The 26,591-nt window shown below is 48.0% G+C and overlaps 1 protein-coding gene and 1 pseudogene across 8 annotated transcripts; both read right to left on the bottom strand.

The window, feature by feature from the left end:
• Positions 1-333: 333 nt before the first annotated feature.
• On the bottom strand, positions 334-26,046 carry PIGZ (phosphatidylinositol glycan anchor biosynthesis class Z (Gwada blood group)). 8 transcript variants are annotated; one of them, XM_086675104.1, is made up of 6 exons: positions 25,786-26,043; positions 22,858-23,027; positions 16,148-16,252; positions 11,069-11,142; positions 7,570-7,780; positions 334-4,675 (listed from the first exon to the last, which is right to left on the bottom strand). In XM_086675104.1, the coding sequence occupies exons 5-6, from the start codon at positions 7,685-7,687 to the stop codon at positions 3,108-3,110; spliced, it is 1,686 nt and encodes a 561-aa protein (XP_086531230.1). In that variant the 5' UTR covers positions 7,688-7,780; positions 11,069-11,142; positions 16,148-16,252; positions 22,858-23,027; positions 25,786-26,043; the 3' UTR covers positions 334-3,107. The 8 variants fall into 8 exon arrangements, 6 of the variants coding, with proteins under 6 accessions (XP_086531230.1, XP_086531225.1, XP_086531226.1 ...); XR_015240227.1 differs by lacking the exons at positions 11,069-11,142; positions 22,858-23,027; positions 25,786-26,043 and adding an exon at positions 18,990-19,116 and having other exon boundaries at positions 334-2,840; positions 2,974-4,675; XR_015240228.1 differs by lacking the exons at positions 11,069-11,142; positions 22,858-23,027; positions 25,786-26,043 and adding an exon at positions 18,990-19,116 and having other exon boundaries at positions 334-2,132; positions 2,974-4,675.
• Positions 12,093-15,625, bottom strand: LOC147577393 (mitochondrial import receptor subunit TOM22 homolog pseudogene; annotated as a pseudogene).
• Positions 26,047-26,591: the final 545 nt, after the last annotated feature.

Genomic DNA, 26,591 nt, shown 5'->3' with positions numbered 1-26,591 from the left:
CCTACCCCCCTGTCCTATCAAAGGACAAGTCCTTCTCCCAGACCAGAGACAACTCTGGCTTCTTCTTTGAGGCTGTCAATGAGGAGCCTGAAGACCTTGTTCCTTCTACTGCCTGTCTGCCTCATTGGTCTCAATCTCACTCATTTGTCTCTGGATCTCAGAGCAGCAGAATATTAGCGGTCTCCAGCTGGATCCCCTACCCTCAACACAGGTCAGCACATTCAGTGGTAGGTCTTTTTCCAGACTGGCAGAGAGCAAAAGGAAGCATTGCAGGAAGCCATGAAGCTACTAGACAAACTGGCCATTTTGTTAAGAAAGGGAAAAAAAGCAAGAGAGGGGGACAGTTGTTTATTTCTCATGGAAGAAGTGTATAAGAAGTAAGTTCCCTCCATTTTTGTAGAGGGAGTCCGAGCAGAGAGAGAGAAAACAGAGTCCTTTCTATTCTAGTGACAGGTGATTTAAAAGGCGAAAGATTTATGCGATCTGAAGAGAAACCAGAGTATAGTGACAGGTGATTTAGATGCCTCCGCACGTCATTGGAGAAGCCTCCAGGGATTGCAGTCACTGGCTTGCCATCCCACCAATTACCCTATGACTAAAGAAACAGACCAAATTCTTCCCACCATTCCCAGTGGCAATAATCTTCCATCATGCCTTTCAAGCTCTAAGTTCTGCCAGAAAGTGAAGCAGGAAGCAACTCCTCCTGCTATCCTGCAGGGCAATTCTGATTCAACCCTTGATGCCTCATAGACCTAGATATGAGTACCTTTTTTTTTAAGTGGATTTTTTTTATTTAAGTGTATTTGTTTTGAGAGAGACGGAGACAGCATGAGCGGGAGAGGGGCAGAAAGGGAGAGAGACGGAATCCCAAGCAGGCTTTGCACTGTCATCCCAGAGCGCTGTGTGGGGCTCAAAATCATGAAACTGTGAGATCATGACCTGAGCCGAAACCGAGAATCAGACGCTTAACCGACTGAGCCACCCACGTGCCTCTAGATAACAGCACTTTATGGACAACTGTATTAGAAGTCAGACCGTTAACCATCTACATGGACTGCTATGCCAACAGTTCCTCCAGGGAATTCTGAGACTGTGGATCCAACTCAGGGAAGATGCAGAAATCCCAAGAAGTCCAAAGGAGTTTGGGACCCTGGAGTCTAGAGTGTCTCCAAGGTGGCACTTGGGCTGCAAAGTAAGCAAATAAGTGCCAGAGATGATGTTAGGCACTAAGGATAGGAAGACACATCAGAGGTTCTTAGAAACCTAAACCACAATGGTGGATACTATAGAATTTAAATGAAGGGATACTATAGAATTTGAAGGAGGGAAATGTCCAGTAGTTTGCAAGAGCCAACTTCCACTGGATCCTGAGAGCACATCTTTGGCATCTCCTCCCAACTTGGAGTTCAGTAACATCATTTTGGTAGTTTGAAATCAGCCAAGGTGGGAGTATTTATACCACAAAAATTGGCCAATACTACAAATTGGGGCTTTTTTGCCCCCAGAGAATGGGTTGCTAAACATTTACTAGCATCCACTGACTTTCCTCTTCCTCAGGGTTGGAGTCATGAGGAGGGTGTGGCACTAAGACGAGCAGGAGTCCCAGGGCAGCATGACTCAAAGGGCTGTAGGTTCAAGTTGACCCAAGCTTTGGGCACCTCAGTGGCTCAGTCATTAAGCATCTTACTTCAGCTCAGGTCATGACCTTGTTCATGAGCTCCGCTTTGGGTGAGCCCCACTTCTCTCTCTTTTCCTCTCTCTCTCTCTCTCTGCCCCTCCTGGGATCTCTCCACCTCCCCCCCCACCCCCGCTCTCAAAAAAAAAAAAAGGGGATGACCCAAGCCTTAGACAGCAGAAGACGGGACTAGAAAAATGCCCAGGTTTGGTCATTTGTATTGTTTTGGTCTCCTGCTCTGTACTGATTTCCAGCTCACTGATTTCTGTGGCCTGGGTGCCTCTTATGAGCTGGTAGAGCTTTGAGCAGGGAGAATGAGGACAGGTTTAGTGCCAGAGCTCCTCGCGTTCCCAGTGGATGGGTACAGGTGCCTTTAGGCGTGGAGAGCATCGTGCGTGGGGCTATGATGGCTTCCACCAGAGCAGGTGTTGGTTTGGCATGGGGTTTGCTCTTCATCCTGTGAAGAGGTTTCAGACGGGGGCTATGAGCTTAGAGAGTGACCAGACCACTTTTAAGAAGTCTCTGGTAGCATCAGATTGCTCTCAAGTGCAACCAGCTACTAAGAGCATTGTGTGTTCTCCATTCCCACTCGGGTGGGCTGAGGAAGGAGAATGGTCTTTAAAGGGTAAGCTGTCCTACCACCTCTCTCATGGACAGGAGTAGAAGAAGGTGGGGAGAAAAGTTCCAGAACTACTTGTCTCGGTAATAACAAAACGCTGAGACAGCAGGCATCAGAGTGCCCTTAAATATACCGCCAGTCTATGCTTAAAGAGCTTTGGGAGAGATATGCATATTTAGCCAGGGGACATGTGCTGCAGACCAAGGCATGCCATAGTGTCAGCTAGCAGAAACCTCAGAGATCCCCTCATCCATTGTACAGATTGGGAACTGAGGCTAGGTGAGGGGGAGGGGCTTTCTTAAGATCACACAGCCAGTGAGTGGCAGGCAAACCAGGGACTAGAACTCTGGTCTCCAGAGTCTGAACTTCCTGGTCTTTCTACATCACCACACTGCCTCCTTCCCAGGTATCTAGGAAGCCAGAGGGTTATCAGGACAGCAGGAAGTAAGGCATCCTGGAAGGTTTGAGAGAGGTCATTCAGGAATGTCATTAGCAGATCTCTCTTTTCATAACCAGGTGCTATTACATGTCACAACACCACAGCGGCTAGAAGAAACAGAGCAGGAACAGACATTAGGCGCCATTGGTTACACCAGTGGTTGGTTCTTTGGGGACTTTCGCATCAGGATTGTGACTGGTCAGATCTTTGGTCTTTAAGGGGAAAAAGGTGCCAGCTTACCCCGAAGGTAGAGCAGCCAAAGCCTATGCACAGGAGAGGCAGTGGTGGGAATTCTGGAAGGGAAAGGAAAGGAAGAGAATCAGGGCTCTGTCCCAGCCCAGCTACCCACATAGAAGGTGGAATGGTGCCTTCACCTATGGCTGGATCTTAGGCAGTGACTTTTCTGTCACGTTGTCAGGCTTTTCCCCCAGTTCCAAGATGTGAAGGCTGAGATGGTCCCTCCAAGCCCCACTCAACAGAGAGGACAGGGCTGGCGGGTCTTCCAGGGTCAAGTGGGGAAACAGGAGTGCCTCACTCTTGAGAGGGAAATGGCACTTCTCCATGGCAGGCCTGGTGGTGCCAGGAGTCACCACAAAAAGGCGGCAGACCCACGGCCCACCAGCCACCTGGCAGGCTGGTTGTCTGGTGAAGTTGTTCAGGGCTCGGCACAGGACCCAGTCCTCCGTCCCACCCATGTCCACCACCTCCACAGCTGAGCCCAGGCCCGGGAGGTGCAGGAGGTGCCGGGGGGGCATGTAGGTGTGGGTGAAGAGGAGTGTGTAGTGGGTAGGCATGCTTGGGAGCACGGGTGCGTGAACCACCTGCTCCAGGTGCTCCAGGCCAGGCACCAGGCCTCCCTGGTGCAGGCAGCCGAAGAAGAGGGCGCCCAGGCTGTTGAAGAGGACCAGGGTGCCCTTGCAGGGCACAGATTGGGCCTGTGGACTGCAAAGCAGGACTAGGGGGACCAGGAGGGGGATCAGGAACCTAGCCTCCTGGTGGCTAAAGGCAGACAGCAGGGCCAGAGGCATGAAGTAGAGGAGCAGGAGGCAAGGCCTGGGGCTGGACAGCAGGCTCCAGCCGCCCAGAGCCCGCGGGAAGCCCGTTCGTGCAAAGGCCTGGAGGCAGGCTTGCAGCTGTTGCCACGCAGCCTGCAGGGCCCGGGCATGCAGCATCCCAAAGAGCAGGAAACCATTGACGGCCAGGTGAGTCAGCCGCATGTGTGTGCCATGCCTCGCCAGGTTTTGAGGATCCAGGTTGTAGTACAAGAAGTTGGCGGGTGTCAGAACAAGGGTAGTGGATCTAGATGGACTGGAGAAATACCAGCTGTCCACAGCCACAAACATCGCTGCCACGAGGGTTGCCCCTGGGAGCAGCTCCAGGGCTTCCTTCGTCAGTGACTTGAAGCCAGGGTTTGTGGCTCCACAAATGCTCCAGAGGAAGAGTGGGACCAGAGCAAAGGCCAGAAACGTGGGCCGGTTGAAGAAGCCGGCAGCCACGACGCCCCCGAGAAGCCAGCTGTGCCACCAGGGGCCTGGAGCAGGCTTCTTGGGTGTGGGGCTCCAAGCTAACCGGGGGGACACCAGCACCAGCAGCCCGGCAAAGAGCAGTCCCTCGATGGTGTTGGAGAAGGTCCTTGTGTAGAAGACCAGAGTGACGTAGGAACCAGACAGCAGGACCAGGGCGTTCCAGCGCTCCGCCCCCCACAGCGGGGCCAGGTGGTACACGGCCACGTCCAGGGCAAAGGAGAGGGCAGTGAGGAGGAGCCGGGGTCCCACCAGCAGCACGTAGCCGCTCACCGGGCCCGGCCATGGCCCCCACTGTTCCCAGAGCCTGAGCAGCCAGAAGGCAGAGCCGGAGGTCAGCAGTGGGAAGACCACCGTGCGGCAGGAGCTGGTGGGGTGAAACTCCCATGGCCGTGCAGCTTCTATACCCAGGATGTCCTCTGCGGACAGAGAAGTGGAGATGAGCCAGGTCCAAGCTCAGGGCACGTGGGAGACAAAATTCTAGGATGGCCCCGAGATTTTCCCAGCCGCTAGTGAACATGGCCTGCACGATCCCTGGGACTCTGAAGATGGTGGCTGTCACTCCTGTGGTTAAGTTATGTCACAGAGCATGGCTGACCATTAGACAGGGGGTAACCCCGTGTGGGCCCGACGTAACCACACGAGCCTTTTGAAAGCAAAGAGTTTTCTCAGCTGGTGGTGGAAGAGGACATCAGAGAATCAAACCATGGGGATTTGGTGCACCACTGCTGGCTCAAAGGTGGAGGGCCCCTGGCAGGGAATGTGGGTGGCCTCCAGTTCCATAGCGGCAAATTTGTCCAACTGACAAGAATGAGCCTCGAAGCAGATTTCCCCCCAGAGCTTCCAGACAAGATCTCAGCCTGGCCCAGACCTTGATTTCAGACTTGTGACACGCTGAGCGGAGAGCCCCTACCTGACTTCTGATTTACAGAACCATGATTTATTAAGCAGCAACAGAAATGAACATAGGGAGCTCAGCCCTTCCGAGGTCCCCCTGTGAAGGGGGCAGGAGGAACCATGCCTGGGAAGTGAGGGGACACTGTGCCCTGGGCAGGGTGTGGGGAGAGCAGGGGGAGGCTCCAGTCCGCAGAGTGCTAAAGCCTCCAACATCAGAGTCAAAAACCCGTCTCTGTGATGATGGTTGTCATCTAGGACAGGCATGGGAGACAGGGGAAGGAAACGAGCGGTTGTGGTTAAGGTCAGAAGTGACTTCAGTGTTGCCTATGATACTTAAGATTTTTAGAAGAAAAATGTATTCAAGCAGTACTTATGTAATTAACCTGCTTGCTGCCCAGGGCTGGTCTGTGCCCCTGTGCCCCAGTGTCCCAGAGCTCTGAGGGGTGGGTGAGGGAAACCAACTCTTAATTTCTGCATCTCAGCTCCAAGCCCCACAATATCTCATGCCTGATTAACACTGCTGGCTGTTTAGGGCTCTTTGCTTCTCCTACTTATTTTACTTATTCCTGTGGCCTCTTGGCTGTTTTCTCTTTCTATGTCAGAAGGTGAAAGGGAAACAAAATCTAGGATCAGATCAACCTAGCTGCCTTTTGTTAGTGGCCAGGTTTTTAAAAAGTGTGGAAAAGACTGGACCTTTCACCTTAAGAAATGAATCCACCTGTTGAGCCCTATGACAGAGATAGATGCATGCCTCCCCAATATCCATCCATTCCCTCCCTCTTTCCTTTCTTCTCTCCTTCCTTCCCTCCCTCCCTCCCTCCCTTCCTTCTTTCTTCCTTCCCTCCCTCCCTTCCTTCATGTCTTTAGTTGGGCATTTGGTCAGATATAAAGAGTATTTTTCAGGGGCACCCGGCTGGCTTAGTCAGTGGAGCATGTGACTCTTGATCTTGTGGTTGTAAGTTTGAGTCCCACAATGGGTGCAGAGATTACTTAAAAATAAAATCTTTATGGGGGGCCTGGGTGGCTCAGTCAGTTGGGCATCCAACTCTTGGTTTCGGCTCAGGTTATGGTCTCACAGTTCGTGGGTTCAAGCCCCACATCAGGCTCCATGCTGATATTCAGAGCCTGCTTGGGACTCTCTCTCTCTCCCTCTCTCTCTGCCCCTCCCCTGCTCTCTCTCTCAAAATAAATAAACAAACAAACTTTAAAACATAAAATAAAATCTTTAGGGGCACCTGGGTGGCTCAGTCAGTTAAGCATCCAACTTCACCTCAGATCATGATCTCATAGTCTATGAGTTGGAGCCCTGTGTTGGGCTCTGTGCTGGCAGCTCAGAGCCTGGAGCCTGCTCGGGATTCCATGTCTCCCTCTCTCTCTGCATCTGCTCCACTCAAGCTCTGCCTCTCTTTCTCAAAATTAATAAATTAAAAAAATTTTTAAGGGACGCCTGGGTGGCTCAGTCGGTTGGGCGTCCAACTTTGGCTCAGGTCATGATCTCACGGTTCGTGGGTTCGAGCCCCGCATCGGGCTCTGTGCTGACAGCTCAGAGCCTGGAGCCTGCTTCAGATTCTGTGTCTCCCTTTCTCTCTGACCCTCCCCCATTCATGCTCTGTCTCTCTCTGTCTCAAAAATAAATAAACATTAAAAAAATTTAAAAAAAATTTTTTTTAAATTAAAAAAATAAAAAATAAAATAAAATCTTAAAAAAAAAGACTATTTTTCAGCATCCTTTGCAACTGGGTGTGGTCATGTAATACATCCTGACCAATGGCATGGAAATGAGCAAAAAGTATATGACATTCAAAATATGTCCATTAAAGAGAGCAGGCGTGCCCATCTCCTTTCCAATAGCTGGAAAGACTTGATTTTAGACTTGATGGCTGGAGCTCAAGTAGCCATCTTGAACCATGAGAAAGAAGCCATGTGCCCACAGCATCTGAAAAGCCTCAAGGTCTCTGGCAACCATCCTCATGATGTGTCCTACACCACCCAGCAGATACGTTCTAACAAGTGAGCATTCCAGGCCTGGATTCCCTCAGCCCTTATATGAACCCAGAGAAGAAAAGTTTCATGATCTCAGACCACATCCTGTGTAAGTTTCCCTAAGCATCTGGGAAGCCCAACTCTAAAACCTCTCCACTGAATAGTACAAAACTGCTTTCATTCAGAATAACCTGTGCTGTTGGTCCAAGCAGGAAAACATCAGAGGCTGGCATTTTCTTAGTATCATCCAGAAAATCAATGTCACCAGTCAGGGAGGAGATGCGAAATCCCCACTCCCAAGTTCTCACTCCAGAGAGGCTCATGGAATTACTACTCGTCCACACAGACATGTTTCTCCCTCCCCACTGAATATCCAATCAGCAATAGTCCAGACTCTGTGGCAACTTATCCTAACCGCACACAGGGAGCTTACCTGCCATGACCTCAGGGGACTGGAAGAACTCATCTGGGTGCACATAACCCGTCTGCGGAAGGAGACACCACAGCAGACGGAGCAGGCTGAGGCTGCCCCACAGGGCCCTGAGTGCCATCTTCAGGTCAAACTGCTGCCAAGACACTGGGCCAAGAGCCTAGAATGGCTTCTCAGTTGCTCCAGACGCAATTCTGGTTCCACAGATCTGCATCTGCTGACAATAGCGTTTGTTAGTTATAAGGTAAATTATAATACGTCCAATTGCCTGGACAAACTCAAAATGGGTTTACATACAATAAAAATGTTAATAATAGCTGCTATTTACTAAGTGCCCGTTAAGTAGTAGGCACTTAACACCCATATCTCATTTTGTCCTTTCTACATTTCGGGGCAGTGGGTCTTATTATCTCCATTTTACATATAGGGAAAGTGAGACCTCTGTTGAATGACCTGGTCACTGCTAACCATATTTGTTAAGAGTCTATCTGCAAATAGGATCTGCAGACCCTCCAAATATGGTTCTCACAGCCCCATCCTGTTCACCAGCTCCTGTCCACAGGCACGGCAGCCTGTCTCTTGCCCATGTGAAATCTGTCGGAACCTCAATGCATTCCATCCATTTCCCTGCAAACATAAAATACATTTGACCCCATTGTCTCCAGTCACTCCCTCCAACCTTCACACACCCTGAAATTGACCTTTCGGAAGGTGATAAGAACTTACTGCCTGAATGTTTGTGCCCTGCCCCATTCATATGTTGAAATCCGAATGCCCAGATGTAATAATGTCAGAAAGGTGGGGCCTTCGGGAGGGAGCCCTCCTGAATAGGATTAGTGTTCTTATAAAAGAGATCCTCATCCTCTCCAACGTGTGAGGGCACCTTGGGAAAGTGTGGACTATGTGCCAGGGAGAGGGCCCCTCACCATGCCCACGCCTTGATTTTGGACTTCCCAGGCTCTAGAACTGCGAGAAATAAATTCTGTGGTTTATAAGCCACCCAGTCTGTGTATTTTGTTATAGCAGCCTGGGCACACAAAGACACTTTCTCTTGCTCAGGATTCTCACTCCCTGGACTCAAAAATCAGTAGGAATCTGAGCCCTTTACATGATGAACCTATATATCAGCACCCACATATCATCCCTGGTGAACAGAAAAACAAGTTTGACTCTCCTCCAAGAATACATATGGTGACTGTTTCCTGACTTTGATATTTTATTAAGGTATTTATTTATTTATTTATTTATTTATTTATTTATTTATTTATTTATCATTTGGACACAGAGTGAAAAGGGAAGAGGGGTCGAGAGAAGGGGGATACAGAGTATCCAAAGCAGGTTCTGTACTGACAGCAGACAGCCCAATGCAGGGCTTGAACTCACAAACCATGAGACCATGACCTGAGCCAAAGTCAGACGCTTAACGACTGAGCCACCCAGGCGCCCATATATTTTAAAGCCTGACCTTAAACAGCTATTGTTCTCAGGTGGAATATGTCATAGCAGGGATGAGACAGGGAAGCAACAGAACAGGAATCTAGCAGATCCTGACAAGGAGCCTCTTGACACTCACTAACACTTCAAGGAGTTTGAAAGATAACTTTTTGCAGCCTCTCCTCGAACTTTCGAACTGAATTGTACAGACTCTTTTTCCAGAACCAGTGACTATCCTGACTTTTAGAGATAAGGTGAGGCCAAACTTAATGCTGGAGTGCAGGCAAGGATCCCATTCCTTCCCAATCAATGCCTGAAAGAGAACTTCAAGTACCTCCATTTTGACCTTAGTCTGTACTTTCTAACAGATCAAATTCTTCTTTCCAGCTTATCCCTTAACTCAGGCAAGAGACCTTGTGGGCAAAGCATCCCGTGGTGGGAACCAAAGCTACCCCTTCATGAAAGCAATAAGGACTGCCCTGAGCCAGCAAGACCCCATGTGACTGACCCCAAGACAATGATCTACCTGACCTTTACTGCCCACCCGCATGTACCCACAATGTTAGTCCCCTGTCTCCCCAGTGCTGGCCTCCCTGAAATAAGTTCCTTTTCTGTTTCAACCACACTTGTCTCTCTGCCTTTGGATTTTGTCAGTGGTGAGTGACTGAATCTGGTCTGTTTCGGATCCTCGGAGCTAGGAGCTCTTGCACCTCTGTGCCCTGGTTACATGCCCTCACTTTAACTTTCTTTCTAGGCTGGAATTCAAAGTGCACTGTAATTTAACAGCTCACAGGATGATGTTACGGGTTTGGTTTTCAGCAGTTTCAGCCCTGCAGGTAATAGGGGAGAAGGGTCTCTTTCAGGGCATGCAAAAGTCATTTTATGAGGACCTTGAGCTGGGAATTTGAAGCCCAGCAAAGGCATCATATACATGTCACCCAAAACCTTCCCTGGGGTATCTCTAATGCCACATCACTCCATGGACTACCAGTGCCCTCGTTACCACTTGAAATAGAGTCATTTAAATCTAATCAGGCTAGGGGCACCTGGGTGGCTCAGTTGGTTAAGTGTCCAACTTCAGCTCAGGTCACGATCTCACAGTTCGTGCATTTGAGCCCCGTGTCGGGCTCTGTGCTGACAGCCCAGAGCCTGGAACCTGCTTCAGATTCTGTGTCTCCCTCTCTCTCTGCCCCTCCCCTGCTCTCTCTCTCTCTCTCTCTCTCTCAAAGATAAACATTAAAAAAAATCAAATACAATCAGGCTAGAGAACCAATTCTAGAAAACCCAGAACCTCTATTCAAAAAATTCATCTTTAAGATTCTGTTCTTCTAGAACCCTTACAGTAACAAAATCTTAGTCAGTGTTCAACCAGAGAAAGAGAACTGGTAGGAGATATACATTAAGATTTACTGCAAGGAATTGGTTTATGCACTTGGGGGGGGGTTGGCTAGGCAAATCTGAAGTCGATAGGGTAGACTGTTAGGAAGACCAGGAAACTCTAGGGAGGAGATAAAGCTGTAGTCTGTAGAGGAGGGGAGCTTCTTGTTCGGGAACACCTTGGTTCGTTCCAAAGGCCTTTCAACTGATTCTCTCAGGTCTACACAGATTATCTAGAATAACGTCCCTTATTTATTTTTTTAATTTTTTTTTAATGTTTATTTATTTTTGGGACAGAGAGAGACAGAGCATGAATGGGGGAGAGTCAGAGAGAGGGAGACACAGAATCTGAAACAGGCTCCAGGCTCTGAGCTGTCAGCACAGAGCCCGACGTGGGGCTCAAACTCACGGACCGTGAGATCATGACCTGAGCTGAAGTCGGACACTTAACCGACTGAGCCACCCAGGCACCCCTAACGTCCCTTATTTAAAGTCAAATGTTTGTGGACCTTTACTGCATCTACAAAATACCTTCACAACAACATTTAGATTCATGTTTGATTGACTAACTGGGGACTATCGCTTAGTCAAGTTGACACATACAAAAACGGACTATCACACTCTAAATAATTCAGTGTTTATAACTGTGTTTGCATTTTAGACCAACGGGAGAATTCTTTATGCAACTTACCAGTGACTCACTTCTTCTACTCAACATTCTGTTAATGGTGTTCCCTGTAGCTGTAGTTCCCCTGTGGTATTCCACTGGAGATATAGATAGAGATATAGACTAAAATTTACTTATTCTTCTTACTGTTGTTTATCTACTAGAGCATCTCTGAGTGTTGACAAATTTTTCTATTCCTACGAATGCTGCTGCTACAAACATTCTTATACAGGAGTTCTCTGACGTACATATATAGAAATGGAACCCCTGAGTCTTGGGTGTGCAGGCTTTCAACTTCATTAAAGAATGCCCAACTGTTTTTCCAAAGGTCCTGCCAGCCAGCAGATATTATAGTGCCCACTGCTTCATATGCTCCTTTATGCTTGGGATTCTCTAACATTTTGATTTTGTGAATCTTTTGGGTATTTACATGCATTTCCCTGAATACCAGTGCGGTCGAACACCTTTCAAATGTTTGTGGAACATTTTTGTCCTTCTGTGGAAATCCTTCTGACCATTTTTTCTTAGTATGTGTAGGAATTCTTTTTTTTTTTAATTTTTTTTTAACGTTTATTTATTTTTGAGACAGAGAGAGACAGAGCATGAACGGGGGAGGGTCAGAGAGAGAGGGAGACATAGAATCTGAAACAGGCTCCAGGCTCTGAGCTGTCAGCACAGAGCCCGACGCAGGGCTCGAACTCACGGACCGTGAGATCATGACCTGAGCCGAAGTTGGACGCCTAACCGACCAAGCCACCCAGGCGCCCCATTCTTTTTTTTTTTTTTAATGTTTTTCATCCTTTTTTTATGTTGATTTATTTTTATTTAAAAAAAAATTTTTTTTTAATGTTTATTTATTTTTGAGACAGAGAGAGACAGAGCATGAACGGGGGAGGGTCAGAGAGAGAGGGAGACACAGAATCTGAAGCAGGCTCCAGGCTCTGAGCCATCAGCCCAGAGCCTGACGCGGGGCTCGAACTCACGGACCGTGAGATCATGACCTGAGCCGAAGTCAGACGCCCAACCGACTGAGCCACCCAGGCGCCCCAATGTTGACTTATTTTTAGAGACAGGGAGAGACAGCATGGGAGAGGCACAGAGAGAGGGAGACAGAGATCTGAAGCAGGCTCCGTGCTGACAGCAGAGATCCAGACATGGGGCTCAAACTCACAAACCGCAGGACCATGACCTGAGCTGAAGTCGGATGCTTAACCCACTGAGCCACCCAGGTGCCCTTCCAACATTTACTTTTTAATGGTCCATTTTGGTAGACATTCTGTGGATGCTTGAGAGCACCATATATCCTACAGTTATTGGATACATAGTTCTACACATGTTCATTAGATCAAGTTTGTTAACTGTGTTCCTCAAACCTTTTATATCTTTAATGATTTTCCATTACTTATTCTACAAATTACAGAAATGTGTGTCAAAAAATAGCTCATGAGTAGCGAATTTGTCTAGTCTTCCTTGTAATTTTGTCATTTTAGCTCAGTTTTAAAGCTATGTCATTGTTTTTATAAATTATAAGTTTAGAATTGTTGGGGTGCCTGGCTGGCTCAGTTGGTAAAGCATGCAATTCTTGATCTTGGGGCTATAAGTTCAAGCCCCACATTGGGTAAAAAGATTACTTAAAAATAAATATTTTTTAAAACGTTTATTTTTAAAAATAATAAATAAAATAAAATAATAAAAAAATTTAAAAATAAAATAATAAAGAGAGAGCATGCAAATGAGCGAGCAGGGGAGGAGCGGAGAGGAGAAAGAGAATCCCAAGCAGAGAGAAAGAGAGAGAAAGAGAGTGCCAAACATGTTCCACACTATCAGTGCAGAACCCACGAACCATGAGATCGTGACCTGAGCCGATATCAAGAGTTGAATGTTTAATCGACTGAGCCACCCCGGCACCCCCAAATCTTTTTTTTTTTTAATTAAATGTTTATTTATGTATTTTGAGAGAGAAAGAAAGCATGCGGGCATGATCAGGGGAGGGGCAGAGAGAGAGGGAGAGAGAATCCCAAGCAGGTTCTGTGGCACAGTGCAGAGCCCGATGCAGGGCTCAATCTCACGACTGTGAGATCATGACCTAAGCCAAAATCAAGAGGCGGACACTTAACCCACTGAATCACCAGGCACCCCAAAAATAAAATCTTTTAAAAAAAAGTTTAGAATTGTTAGAACAGTGAACATTTTGCCATAACACAGTTATCTTTTTTTTATCTCTAGTGTTTTTTTCCTAAAATATTGTTTGATATTAATATAGTTAATATAGCTATATGAGCTTTCTTTTATTTAGTATTTCTAGTACTGTATATCATTTTAATATTTATTTCTTATTTTTATTTTTTTCTGTTCGAATCATTTTCAGTATTAAATACAAAAGGTGAGCACCTACTTTTTTTGTTTTTTAGACACACACACATAGGTCTCTAACAGCCAAAAGGGGCAGAGGAAATGAGCTCCTGTACTGTCCTCCACAGTCCCCATCCTGTGGTTAAAGCTGCTGCTGGCCCTCCCTCCCTTTGGGCATGGAAATTCACAATACACCCCAGCTGTGATGCCTTATGTATTTCATACTGTGTATGTGTCCCTTCCCAACATCTCCATGCTTAAAACCAAAAAATGGTCAGGGGTACATCCTTCCCAGTGGCCTCAGTTCCTATGCCACAATGGGATATTGAGGAGATCTGCAGGTCACAAGTTATTTAGTGAAAGGGGTGGGATGGCCAGAGTGAGGACAGCAGAAATGGTGCAGCAGGGAAGGCACGGTTGCAAGTTAGGAGGAGTCTAGGTGAGACACTCAGGAGAATTCTCCCCACCAGGTTTAGATGGACCAATGTGCCAAAGTCAAAAAATAATAATAATCCTGGTGTCTGGGTGGCTCAGTCAGTTAAGCGTCTGACTTCGGCTCAGGTCATGATCTCATGGTTTGTAAGTTCGAGTCCTATGTTGGGCTCTGTGCTGACAGCTCAGAGCTTGAAGCCTGCTTCGGATTCTGTGTCTCCCTCTCTCTCTGCCCCTCCCCTGCTCACACTCTGTCTCTCTCTCAAAAATAAACATTAAAAATTTTTTTTAACTAATAATAATCCAAATAAATCAGCAGTTCAAACACTACTGAATTTTCAAACTTGTCCAGCAAGAGAAGCCACATAGCAGGAACAATATAGAGCTTTCCAGGAAATGAAGGTAGAGCCCTGGCAAGCCCCCTGAGAACCTGCGTTAGGCCCTACAAGTATCTGCCGTCGCTGTGGGTGTTGCTGCTGCTCCATTTGCAACTTCTCAATCTCAAAGACAACAGGAAGCACCAGGATCATGAAGGCTGGCCTGGAAAACCTGCACATTTTTTTGAGCCCCAAAGAGGGAGTGATGAAAAGTGGCACCAGCCATGGACCGGACCCTCTCTGGGACCATCTCTGTCAGACCCCACAGTCTCTCTGACAGGGTCTCATCCAGCTCCTCTTTGCCTTCCTCCTCCAGCTCCTCCTGTCTTCTCGGCATTGCCTTTCAGAAGCAGTTCATCCGGGGACAGGGGCACCCCAGGACTGCCAGTGGTGGCCAAAATTATAATATTTAACATGCTATGTTCTGTGGTTTCACTGCGATGATTCTGGGTGTGCATTTCTCTTTAGCATATTTGGAAACTTTATTGGCTTCCTGACTGTATGGATTGGGTCCTTTCCCATCTATAGAAAGTAATCTTCCCTGGGGCGCTTGGGTGGCTCAGTTGGTTAAGCGTCCGACTTCGGCTAAGGTCATAATCTCACGGTTTGTGAGTTCGAGCCCCGCATCAAGTGACCTCGAGCCCTGCTTCAGGCTCTGTGCTGACAGTGAGAGCCTATGTAGGATTCTCTCTCTCTCCCTCTCTCTCTCGGCCTCTCACTCCCTCATGCCCTCTCTCTCTCAAAAATACATACATACATACATACATACATACAAACAAACTTGGGGGAAAAATACTCTTCCATTATTTTTTTTTTCAAACATTTCCTCTTCTCTCTTTTTTATTTATTCTCCCTCTGGAATTATGATTAAATGTATGATAGACCTTGTTGGTCTATCTTCTATGTCATTTTAACTTCTATTTTATATTTTCCCTATCTTTGTCTCTCTGGGCTATATTTCAAATAATTTCTTCTGTTCTATCCTCCACATCCCTAATCATTCTTTCAGCTATATTTAACCAGCTTTAAACCTATCTACTCAGTTTTACATTTCAATTTTTTATTTTTCTTTCCTCTGAGTTTTTTTTCCCACATTTGCTTGCTCTTTTGTCATATTTTCAAGCCTCTCTTATTTATTCTATTACATTAAACATGCTTATTTGAGTATGCTAGATCTGATAATTCCAGCATCTAAAGGTTGGGGTTTTTTTTTGTTTTTTTTGTTTTTTTGTTTTTGGTGGGGGGAGGGCACGCCTGGGTGGCTCAGTCAGTTAAGTGACTGACTTCAGCTCAAGTTGTGATCTCAGGGTTCCTGAGTTCCAGCCCGTGTCAGGCTCTGAAGCAGCGTGGACCCTGCTTCAGATCCTCTGTATCCCTTTTTCTCCATCCCTCCCCTGCTTGCATGCGCGCGCTCTCTCTCTCTCTCTCTCTCTCTCTCTCTCTCTCTCTGTCAAAAATAAATAAACATTTAAAAAATATATAAAGTTTTTTGGGGTCTGAATCTGCTGTCTCATTTCCGCTGGTTCTTACTCATAGTGCCTTGTTTACCTCTATATTTGGCAAATTATTTTATTTGGGGCTGTTTGTTTTCCTTGGACATAACCTTTGGGAATTATTTGAGGCCAGGGATGAAGGCAAATTTCTGAATTCCACTGAAAAGGATTTACACTTGCTTCTGTCAGGTACCTGGGGGCATCAAAAGTCTGGGACCAATTCTGATCATATTATTGGCTCTAGGGTGTTTTGTTTTGTTTTGTTTTGTTTTGTTTTGTTTCCCTTTTAGGGGAGGTGGTACCTAATCATGTGAATCCAGGCTGAAAATCTATATGAAGGCAGGCTTGTGGTTACATATTCTCAGGGGAGATTTGCCCACCCACATTCCAATTCAGTTAGCATCAGGATCCCAGTCCTCTGCAGAAGGAATAGTTTATTTCTGGGTCACCTTTATATGGAGAATGTAGTCCTCCAGAGTCCCAGCTTTGAGCGAGTCTCCTGTTAAGCTTCTCTCTTGAGTGGGCATCAGGTTTTATCTTCTGTCCTGCCAGTCCTGAGAGAGCACAAAAACCCATGTTCATAAGCACTCAGTTTTGTATATGTCCTTAGTCCATATCTGGCTTCAAGGCCCTGAATACCTCTCTAGGCCCCTGCTCTCGTGCCTTAGTATTCCTTACCTTTTGTTCAGCTCATGTATCGTTACATTTATTATAATTGAATTTGTAGGGACACCGGGGTGGTTCAGTAGGTTAAGTGATCAACTCTTGATTTTGGTTCAGGTCATGATCCCAGGGTCTTGAGATCAAGCCCCACATTGGGCTCTGCACTAAGCATGGAACGTGCTTAAAATTCTCTCTCTCACTCCCTTTGCCCCTCTCCCCCGCTCATGCTCTGTCTCTAAAATTTGAAAAAAAAAATCGATTTTGTGTAGATAATACAGAGGACTGCAAGAAAAACTGCCTTTCTTGGAGTCTAATCCCGATTGAATTCAGGTATGGGATCTCCTCTGAGAATGTGTAACCACAAGCCTATTCTCATATAGGTTGTCAGCCTGAATTCTCATGATTCAGCACCACCTCCCCCAAAAGAAAAAAAAAACAAACCTGGGGCCAATAATGATTAAAAATGTACAATTCCAGATTGTAATGCACATACAATAATAATACAAGATAGATTACATATAAATTATTATTTTATATTTATGTATAGACAGAGAGGTGGGCACAAGAAATAACCATGTTGAGAGGTAAGATGAGGGTGGTGAAAAGCTAAGTTAGTTTAAGCTGTGTCAAGTTATTTTCAAGGAAGTCATGTACTTAGGGGTCAGCCTTGGTCAGTGGATCCTGTGGTCATTATCTGAGAGGAAACAGGAAGTGTGACAGGACTGTGTTGCAAACATATCCGGGCTCTTTTAGGATATGGCCCAAAACTACTAAGGGGAATCCGGGTGTCTCCACAATTGTTGCGGGTGGACGGGATGGGCTGATGCTATGCCCAGGCCTCTGAAGCTGGTTCTAGAACTGCTGGCAGGCTGTTCCTCCGTGTTCAGGAGGGAGGGCGATCGTGGGACCATTGGGATAATGACTTGACTATGAGGCCTATGGAACAAGCCAGCCTGTGGCCCTGAAGAGTATAAATGTGCTCTAACCATCCCACCCGATCCCGCTCTTATCCTGCCCCTCTAGTTACTACACGCTCTGCCCAAGCCTATGCCATTGGCTGGGCTGCTCCATCTCAGGGGTGCGGCTTGGAACAGTGGAATTAATTGCGTTTATCTCTATGAGGGCTGTCTGACAATTCAGTGAGGATTTTGGTGTATCTAATATGCTTTGGAACAGGAAAGGAATCACACAATGTTTGTTTGAGGATATGCTTTTGTCACTTAGCAAAATATCATGAGCGTCTTGCTGTACGTTATAAGCATCCTCACCCACCAGCCACAAGCTCTCCATCCGTTCTGTATCTACTTGCTCCCTCTGTTCCCTTCAGCTGGCACCTTCCCTTCCTCATAAGCATGTTTGATTATCTGCCATTCCTAGAAAAACAACCTCCCAAAACTTTCCCTGAGCTGATGTGCCCTCCATCCACCGTCTCTCTCTCCATGTCCCTGTACGGGACTCCCTAAACCATCCACATTCACTGAATTCGCTCCTCACGTCTTGTTGGCCGCTCTACCCCGGATGGTCTAGCTTTGCCCACCACCACGGTGCTCACACAGCCCTCTCCTGGGCCTCATTGCTTTTCTAATTGTCGAACCCAATGGTCACTTCAGGCCCCTACCTTGCATGTCATGTGACAACAGGGATCCCTCACAATTCCCATCTCCTAGAGTGCCTTCCTACACCATAAAAGGCTGGGAAGCAAAAAGCTTCATTTTGTAGATTCCTTGAAGTTGGGTTACGTGAATGAGGTTTTAAGAATTTAGAGAGCAGGGGCACCTGGGTGGCTCAGTCAGTTAAGCATCTGACTTTGCCTCAAGTCATGATCCCACAGCTTGTGAGTTCGAGCCCCACGACAAGCCCCACATCGGGCTCTTGTGCTGACAGCTCAGAGCCTGAAGCTGCTTCAGATTCTGTGTCTCTCTCTCTCTGCCCCTCCCTGGCTCACTCTCTCTTTCTCTCTCAAGAATAAATAAGCAATGAAAAATTAAAAAAAAAAAAAGAATTCAGAGAGCAGATGTGAGACAGACCATATATCTGCAATTTTCATTGTCTTCTCTGGGCAAACAAGATTATGGAGACATGGAGTTTTCCTGCAGCAGCTTCCCAGTGTCCAGCCCCAGCTTCGTGGGTACGGAGACACAGCTGCGGTTATGGTGGCATCCTGACTTTCAGCAACAGTGCTGTGTTACTAAATTTGACTGAGTCCCAAGGTAGCCTTAACACTTGCTGGACTGTCACACAAATGGCAGCACCTCTAGTGAGTTACTTCTGGGTGTTTACAGAGTCTTTCCTGGAGGCCCAAACTATAGCCCATTCTTCCAGGGCACCTAATGACTTATAGTACCTGTATAAATTCCTTTTCTGCTGGCTTCTATTTCCCATACTGCACGCTGGTCATTTGGTATCAGAGGTGGCTCTAGGCAAGGATGGGAATATTCATATGCTGAAAGAAAATAATTGTGCACCAACAGCGGGGGAAGCCTGGGCCCCGCTTAGGCCTCCTTGGCAGCAGGTGTTCTGGCCCATGGCTCAGAGAAGTGCACCCTCCCCTTATGCTTGTCCCCACAGCCTTCCAGAGCCTCTCAGTCCACCAGCTCCGCCACACCAGCAAAACCCTCCCATGCTCACCTGCTTTTCCATCTTGACCACACATCTCATTCTGCTTTCATCCACTGCCTCCATGTCGAAGGGCCCCTTGTCACCCTTCTTCTGGACGTTCTGGTCCCTAGGCCCCAGACCACAATCAGGTCCACCCTGCAGGAAAAGGGAACAGTCAAAGGGCCCAGACACACGCCACCGTCCCTCCCACAAGAGCATACATACATACATAAATGGAAACAGAAGAAAATAACTACCAGTCTATCTTCTATGTCCAAAATTTTTTTTCAAGAACATGGGCAAAACAAAGATATTTTCTGGCAAATCAAAACTGAAAGATCTTTACAAGCAGACCCTCAGGAAATTCCAAAGATTACATATATATACCAGGCAGAAGGAAAAATGATTCTAGATAGAATATCCGAGACGGGTGGGCGGGGCACCTGGGTGGCTTGCTTGGTTAGCGTCTGACGTTAGCTCAGGTCATGATCTCTCAGTTCATGTGTTCGAGCCCCGTGTCGGGATCGACGCTGTGCAGAGCCTGCTTGGGATTCTCTCTCTCTCTCTCTCTCTCTCTCTCTCTCTGTTCCTCCCTCACTCGTGCTTCCTCTTTCTTTCAAAATAAAATAAATAAACTTAAAAAAAAAAAAAAAGAATATCCGAGATGCAAGTAGGAATAAGGAGCAAAGAAGTCATTGGATGGGAGGTATCTGGGAAGTGGACGCCAAGTGAAGGCCATCCTCCTCCTGTAAGTAAGGCCGTCCTCTGGCAAGTAATGTCAAGGCAATGGCTAAGTTCTCTGAGGTAGTGTTCCATGTTAATTTGCCAGCTTCGTGGGTGCTGGCAGGCTATGGCCAAACACTGGCATCACAAACACAGCACTGTGTTCTTGAATTCAATAGTTCCAGTGGTCCCACTCCCTCTCTGTGGGTGTCAAGACCAGAAGAGCATGGTGCCGCTGGGCTCCCTTGCCACTTCCCAGGGATTCTCATGATTTCTGTCTCTTTCTTCCTGTGCACATCATCCTCATGCTGGTAGCCAGATGGTTAGAGCAAGCCATTCCATGCAGACATGACAACATTGAGAAGATTCTGTATTCTTTGTGTACCACTGTTTTTGTTGCTTCTTTTTCAACAATTTGAGTTATAATTAACATACAACTCATTCAAAATGTTCAATTCAATAGCTTTTAGTATATTCACACATATGTGTGACCATCACCCTTATCGATTTTTTTCTAAATGTTTATTTATTTTGAGAGAGTGTGTGTGTGTGTGTGAGCAGGGGGGGGGGGGGAGAGAGAGAGAGAGAGAGAGAGAGAGAGAGAGAGAGAGAGAGAGAGAATGAATCCCAAGCAGGCTCCTTGCTATCAGCACAGAGCCTGACATGGGGCTCGATCCCACAAACTGCGAGATCATGACCTGAGAGGAGATCAAGAGTCAGGCCCTCAACTGACTGAGCCACACAGGTGCGCCTGTCAATTTTAGAACATTTGGTCACCTCAAGAAGAAAGCGCATACACTTTATTCATCATCTCCCATCTCCCTGCCACCTCCTCAGCCCTAAGCAACTAAACCACCTTTTCTCTATAGATTTCCCTATTCTGGACTTCCATTATGAATAGAAGCATACAGTATGTGGCCTTTTGTGGCTGCCTTCTCTCACTTAAAATAATGTTTTCAAAGTTCATTCATGTTAAAGCCTGTATCAGTACTTATTCTTTATTATAGCCAAATATTATTCCATTGTATGGATGTGTCACATTTTGGGTATCCATTCCACTATTGATGAACATTTGTGTTGTGTCTACATTTTGGCTATTATGAATAACACTGCTATAAATATTTGTGTATGAATTTCAGTGGGACATATTTTTTTTTCATTTTCCTGGGTATATACCCAGGAGTAGAACGGCTGGGTAATATGGGAACTCTATGTTTAATTGAGGAACTGCAAGATTATTTTACAAGTGGCTATTCCTTTTTACATTCCCGCCAGGGTTCTGAATTCCCACCAGGGTTCTGAATTCCCACCAGGGTTCTGAATTCTCCACATCCTGACCAACACTTGGTGTTATCCAGCTTTTTGATTCTAGTTGCCCTAGTGAGTATGAAGTGGTATCTCATCGTGGTTTTGGTCTTTGTGGGCATCTTTTCTTTTTAAATCAAAGAAATATTTTCCAGAAGTCCCTCAACAGACTTTCCACCAAGTCTCATTGGCCAGAAAGGGATCAAATACACCTTCATAAACCAATCACTGGCAAGCACAGTGGGATTACGAGTGAAGACTGACTTCCTGGTTTGGAGCTGGGGCTCTGGGCTGCCTCCTGCAAGGCACACAGAATCCAGATGGTTCTTACCCCCAACAACATCAGGTTCTGTTGGCAAACAGTAAGTAAGACAGAGGATCAACTGTGTGTGGCTGCTACGTGTGGATTCCAAGGCACCAGGCTCTGGTGGCTTTCTTCTGTCTTCTGGACCATTTGTCTTTAGTCTCCTCTTCCTCTGTCCACCGCTGAAATGTCAATGCTCCTGGTCTTCAACTTCACTGTTCTCAGCATCTACACTCTTTCTGGGTTATCTCATTTATCCTCATGGTTTCAATTCCCATTTGATGACTTCTGAAATTGCTTCTTCTCTGAACTTCAGATTTATTGATAATAATAACAACAGTAATAGTGTTGCCAGGATGTCTGGGTGGCTCAGTCCATTAAGTGTTCAGCTCTTGACTTCGGCTCAGGTCATGATCCTGTGGTTCATGGGTTCGAGCCCTGCATCAGACTCTGGGCTGGCAGTGTGGAGCCTACTTGGGATTCTCCCTGTCTCCCTCCCTTTCTGCCCCTCCCTCACTATGTGCTCCATCTCTCTCTCTCTCTCTCTCTCTCTCTCTCTCAAAATAAATAAACTTAAATTAAAAAAATAGTGTTGTCATTTTTAGATACTTATTATGTTCCAGGCACTGTACATTATGTCATTTTATTCTCATTTAATAACAACTCTGAAACCCTATTATTATACCTATCTTATAGATGAATTAACAGGTTTAAAGAGATCCGGTTTTTTGCCCAAGGTAACACAACTAGTAGGTTGATGAAGGTAGGAGTTGGACCCAGCCTGTTAGACTCCAGAGCCCTGAGTCACTGCCTGTTGACATTCTGCACCCACCTCAAACCCAGGGCAGCCAAACGTCTCATCGCTTTCCCATTAACCAGTCCTGCCCCCATATCCCCTGCAGCAGTGAGGGAATGACCATTTGTCCAACTATTCAGTCCAGAAATCCAGGGGTCATCTTCCTTCTTCACCCCTTCACTAAGCGATACTAACTTTGCTTTCTAAGAATTTTTTTCTTTCTTCAAAGATTTTATTTTCTAAGTCATCTTTATACCCAACACGGGGCTCAAACTCACTGAACTCACAACCCACAATCAGAAGTGGCATGCTCTACCAACCGAGCCAGCCAGGTGCCCCCTAATCATTTCCTCATCCTCTCCCCAGGTCTGGTCTGCTGTGACTGGGGTACATGCTGCCTGAGACTCCTCAGCCCCCCGGGGTGGCTGAACAGGAACTTCCGGTGGCTGGAACCCCTGTGTTGGTTGCCTCTAGCTGCAAACAGCCCCTTCCCATTTTACCGTGGTGTCTCATACAAAAGGAATCATTTTCTGTGCATGTATAACAAGGAAAATATCAAGAAGCAAGATGTAGAGTAGATTGCACCCACCTCTCTGCTTTCCCTCCTCTAACTGCACCCTCCCTCCTAAGTGCAGCCAGTGAGCTACATGCATTTATCTCCTGGGTAATGACCCTCTGGCTGGGTCAGCCCCTCACCTCCCTCAGGACCAAGTCCACATTCCCGACTATAGCTTACAAGGCTCTCCAGTCCCCACTGTCCCCACTCTCACCTCTGCACAGAACTCGGTACTCCAGAAACATTACGTTTTTCTGTAGTCCTCTCTTTTGTCCTGCATTGTTTCTCACTCCAGCGTCTTGGCTTATAATATGAAGGTTAAGACCCTCTTTGGTCAGTTTCAAATCCTTGCTGTCACTTGCTCACGGCAAAAGAGCAATCAATCTGTAAAATGAAGTTAACAATAGTACTTCCTTCAGAGCTGTTGGGAAGACAACATGAATAAACAAACGTGGCAGCGGTTTCTTTCATTTTTCATTTTGCTTCAAGTGCCGGGATCCCCTAGAAGCCCTCCCCAATCTTATTTCCCCAGAACCCTGTGCTTCATAGCACTGACCCCTGGCACTGTCTGATTGCTTCTCTGCCTTGCCTGGCTGAGATCCCCCAGGTCTGGGATCCATTCTATCCATCTCAGCCCCTCGAATCCACCTGATGGGCCTACTGTGGTGACAGGGTCAAGGACAGAGTTGGAGATCCCCAGAGGAGGTGACAACATAACAGGGCATTGAACTTAACAAGTGCGGGAAGTTGTCAAGAAAGACCCAAGTGCCGCTCCCCAGGCAGAGAGGCTAGGCTGGAGGACTGGTCCCTGTGGCCAGGTGTTCTAGGGACAGAGCCAACACCACAGGTGTGGCCACTAGTCACCTGAACACAATCAGGATAGGCGGTGGCTCGTGTGTGCATATGTGCACACTGAGCTGTCCCTGTGGAGGTTCAAATCCTACCTGTCTTGCTGGGTGGGGAGAGGGGTGTGGGTGGGTGTGGGTGGGTGACTGTCTCCAGAAGGGCAGTGGAGAGGCAGGTTCTAGAATAAAGGGACAGTGCCTGGGGCCATGGAGTTTTGACTGTGGGGCGGGGGAGTGGCCACTAACAACCACAGACAGGGGCATCCTAAGCGTGTGCGGGGGATGTGTGAAGGCAGGCAGCAGGGAGAGACCATCTCAGTGGCAGGGGTGCAGGGAAGCAGAAACCACTGCGCTGGGCGCGGGGGAAGCCAGGGAAGAGATCACAGCAGTGGGGCGAAAGGCAGCCGGCTCACGCTCTGCCAGCCAGACAGCCAGCGGAGGGGGTGTGGAGACACTAGCCTGTCTCGTCTTTCTTGCTGAGTCAGAGGGCGGGCTGGCGCTTGGTGCCCCACCTCTCTCAGGCACCACACCGTGTACACTGTGTGCACAGCACAGTGTCGGCTCTGGGGGCACCGATGTGAACAAGCATGGTTCAGAACAGCAGCCACTGTGTGGTGGCTTGTTGCAAGGGACGTCCCTACCTTCAAACTTAAACTTCTTCCTGATAAAGCTCCTGGATCGCAGCTTTAAGGAAGAGGGGGGTGATCCCAAGGTTTGGCCCTTTCTGGAGACCTGGCATTTGGAAGAGGTTTTAAAGACTGCAGGGCCAGGAGTGTTCGAGAAGGAGCCCCCTGGGCAACAGTCAAAGGCATCTTCAAATATGATGCACAAAGACCATGTCCCTTAAGGCCAAGATCTTGCTCCAAACTCTGAGGTCCATCCCAGGGGCAGAGGGTGACAGTGGCTCTCCTGAATCCATTTGCCTGTGAGGTGTTGATTTCATCCTCTTATCAACACTGATGGTCACAGTGAGTCCTTCAGGGCACCCCACTCTGGAAGCATTGGAAAGTCTGACTCTGGCTTCCTCCTTCCCTTGGTTGGCCACATGTGCCTGTGTTTATCCTTTGATTAACAGAGAATGATGGGGCGCCTGGGTGGCTCAGTCAGTTAAGCGTCTGACTTCAGCTGAGGTCATGATCTCGCGGTTTGTGAGTCCGAGCCCCGCGTCGGTCTCTGTGCTGACAGCTCAGAGCCCGGAGCCTGCTTCAGATTCTGTGTCTCCCTCTCTCTGCCCCTCCCCTGATGGTGCTCTGTCTCTGCCTCTCAAAAATAAATAAACATTAACAACAACAACAACAACAGAGAATGCAACACACAGCATTGAACACATATAAGGGTGAGTAGAAGAGAGTAAGGTATGTCCACTAACTGGCATATGTCATCAACCATCCATGACCTCATGCTTCCCATCTGCAAAATGGGAACTCTCCTCTGTAGTGGGGACTTTCTAGGTGTTAATAATTCTGACAGTGGTTCCCAATTTTATGAGGCAAAAGAGTCTGAGGTGAAGAATGACATTTAGAAGTAACAGTGAGGGATGTCCTCAAGGAAAGGGGCAAGTGTCTTTGCCATATTGTATGTTTACCCCTTAGACCCCAAAGGTCCAGACAGCCACCAACCAGAGCAGCAGGTGCTCGCCCTTGCCCACAGCCTTGCCTGTAGCTTCCTGGACGACAGGCTATTGCCCTTGTCCGTGCTCCCTTGTGAGACACTTGGGCAAGGAGCCCATCCTCTCACTCTGTGAAAGGGCAGGCATGACCCGACCTTGTGGAGATTCTTCTCCACTGAATTAACACACATCTATCTGTGCTTCACAGACTTAGTGCTCAGCACTCAGCGTCTTTTGGGTTCGTCTTCCCAGGGACCCTGGGAGGTAGTATTACAGTCCCATTTTATAGATGAGGAAAGTGAGGCTCAGTAAAGTTTCAGAGCCACCCAAGAACATCAGCCGGTTCCAGGAAAGGATTCAAGCCTACGCCTCTGTCTAGGTCCAAAGCTAGTGCTCTAAAGTATCCTCACAGTCTCTCCTCCCCTCCCCTTCCCGAGAAGGCGTCACTGAAAGCCTCCTGTCTCCCCTAGGTTGGGGCACGTTAGTGCTCAGAGCCGGCAGACCCGGGTTTGGGGAAAACCGCCCGCGATAAGGTGGGAATCCCTGCCTGACTCACCAGTCTCTAGCATCTGCTGGTCTCTTGGCAGCTAGCAAAAGTAGGAATGGAAGCAACTGTCCTTCCTCCCTGCCTTGCCTTCCTCCCTCCCTGACCCCCATTAACACTTCTGGAGCTGCTCGGCCGACTCACCGACGCGCTGTGTCTGGGCTGCACCTGCGGCGCTGGCGGCGTCCGCCCACCCGGAGGCCTGCACTGGGGGTGGGCCCGGAGCCTCCCCGACCACAGGGCGCGGGACGGGTGCCGTGCGTCCTCAACGCAGCCACCGCTCTGCCAGGTCCGGGAAACTAAGCAAACCACGCAGTGCGCCAGGCGGGCGGAGAGGGTTGGAGACGAGGGCGCCGGCAGGCGGGGCTGCCCAAGTGCGTCCCTTGAGGTCCCGTGGTGAGCTGTGGCCAAGGGGGGGTGGGGTGGGGCGGGGAGGGTGATTACAGAGAGTCCGGTGTCCCTTGGGCCTTGGCACGCCGGTCAGTGATGGAGCTCTCCCCTCCCCGCATTCCAGCTCATTCCCCTAGCAGCCCCTTACTTGGCCCGCCACGCCTGGTGAGCCGCTTTTTCAGCACACGAGGGACAGTTTAAACAAAACATCTCTAGGACAGACTTCGTTTGTCCTTCAAAATGACAATTTCTGAGTTCTATGTGGGTGGAGATCTGCTAAGGCTACGATGACCTGCTTGCAGGGGAAGAAGGTCCGGGAGGAAAGAGGCGCCGCGGCGTCTTTCTGCGGGCCTTGCCGCAGAAGCGGCGCCAGAGAGGCCGGGTCGGTTTCACCCGGGACGCTGCTGGGTCCCGGCAGCCGCCAGCGGGGGCGCGTTCCACCCAGAAGCATTCCCGCGGCGGCCGCCGCTTCCCGCTTCTGCATTCCGCAAGTCGGGGCCAGAGAGCTGCCCCCACGCTGCCCCACGGCCAGGGCTGGAGGCGGGGGGGGTGGGGGGGGG

Source organism: Puma concolor, chromosome C2, assembly GCF_028749965.1.
Source record: "Puma concolor isolate L17-30 chromosome C2, mPumCon1.1.hap2, whole genome shotgun sequence".
Classification (NCBI taxonomy): domain Eukaryota; kingdom Metazoa; phylum Chordata; class Mammalia; order Carnivora; family Felidae; genus Puma; species Puma concolor.
Note: the sequence above shows the minus strand (reverse complement) of the source record. Positions and strands in the feature narration are given on the sequence as shown.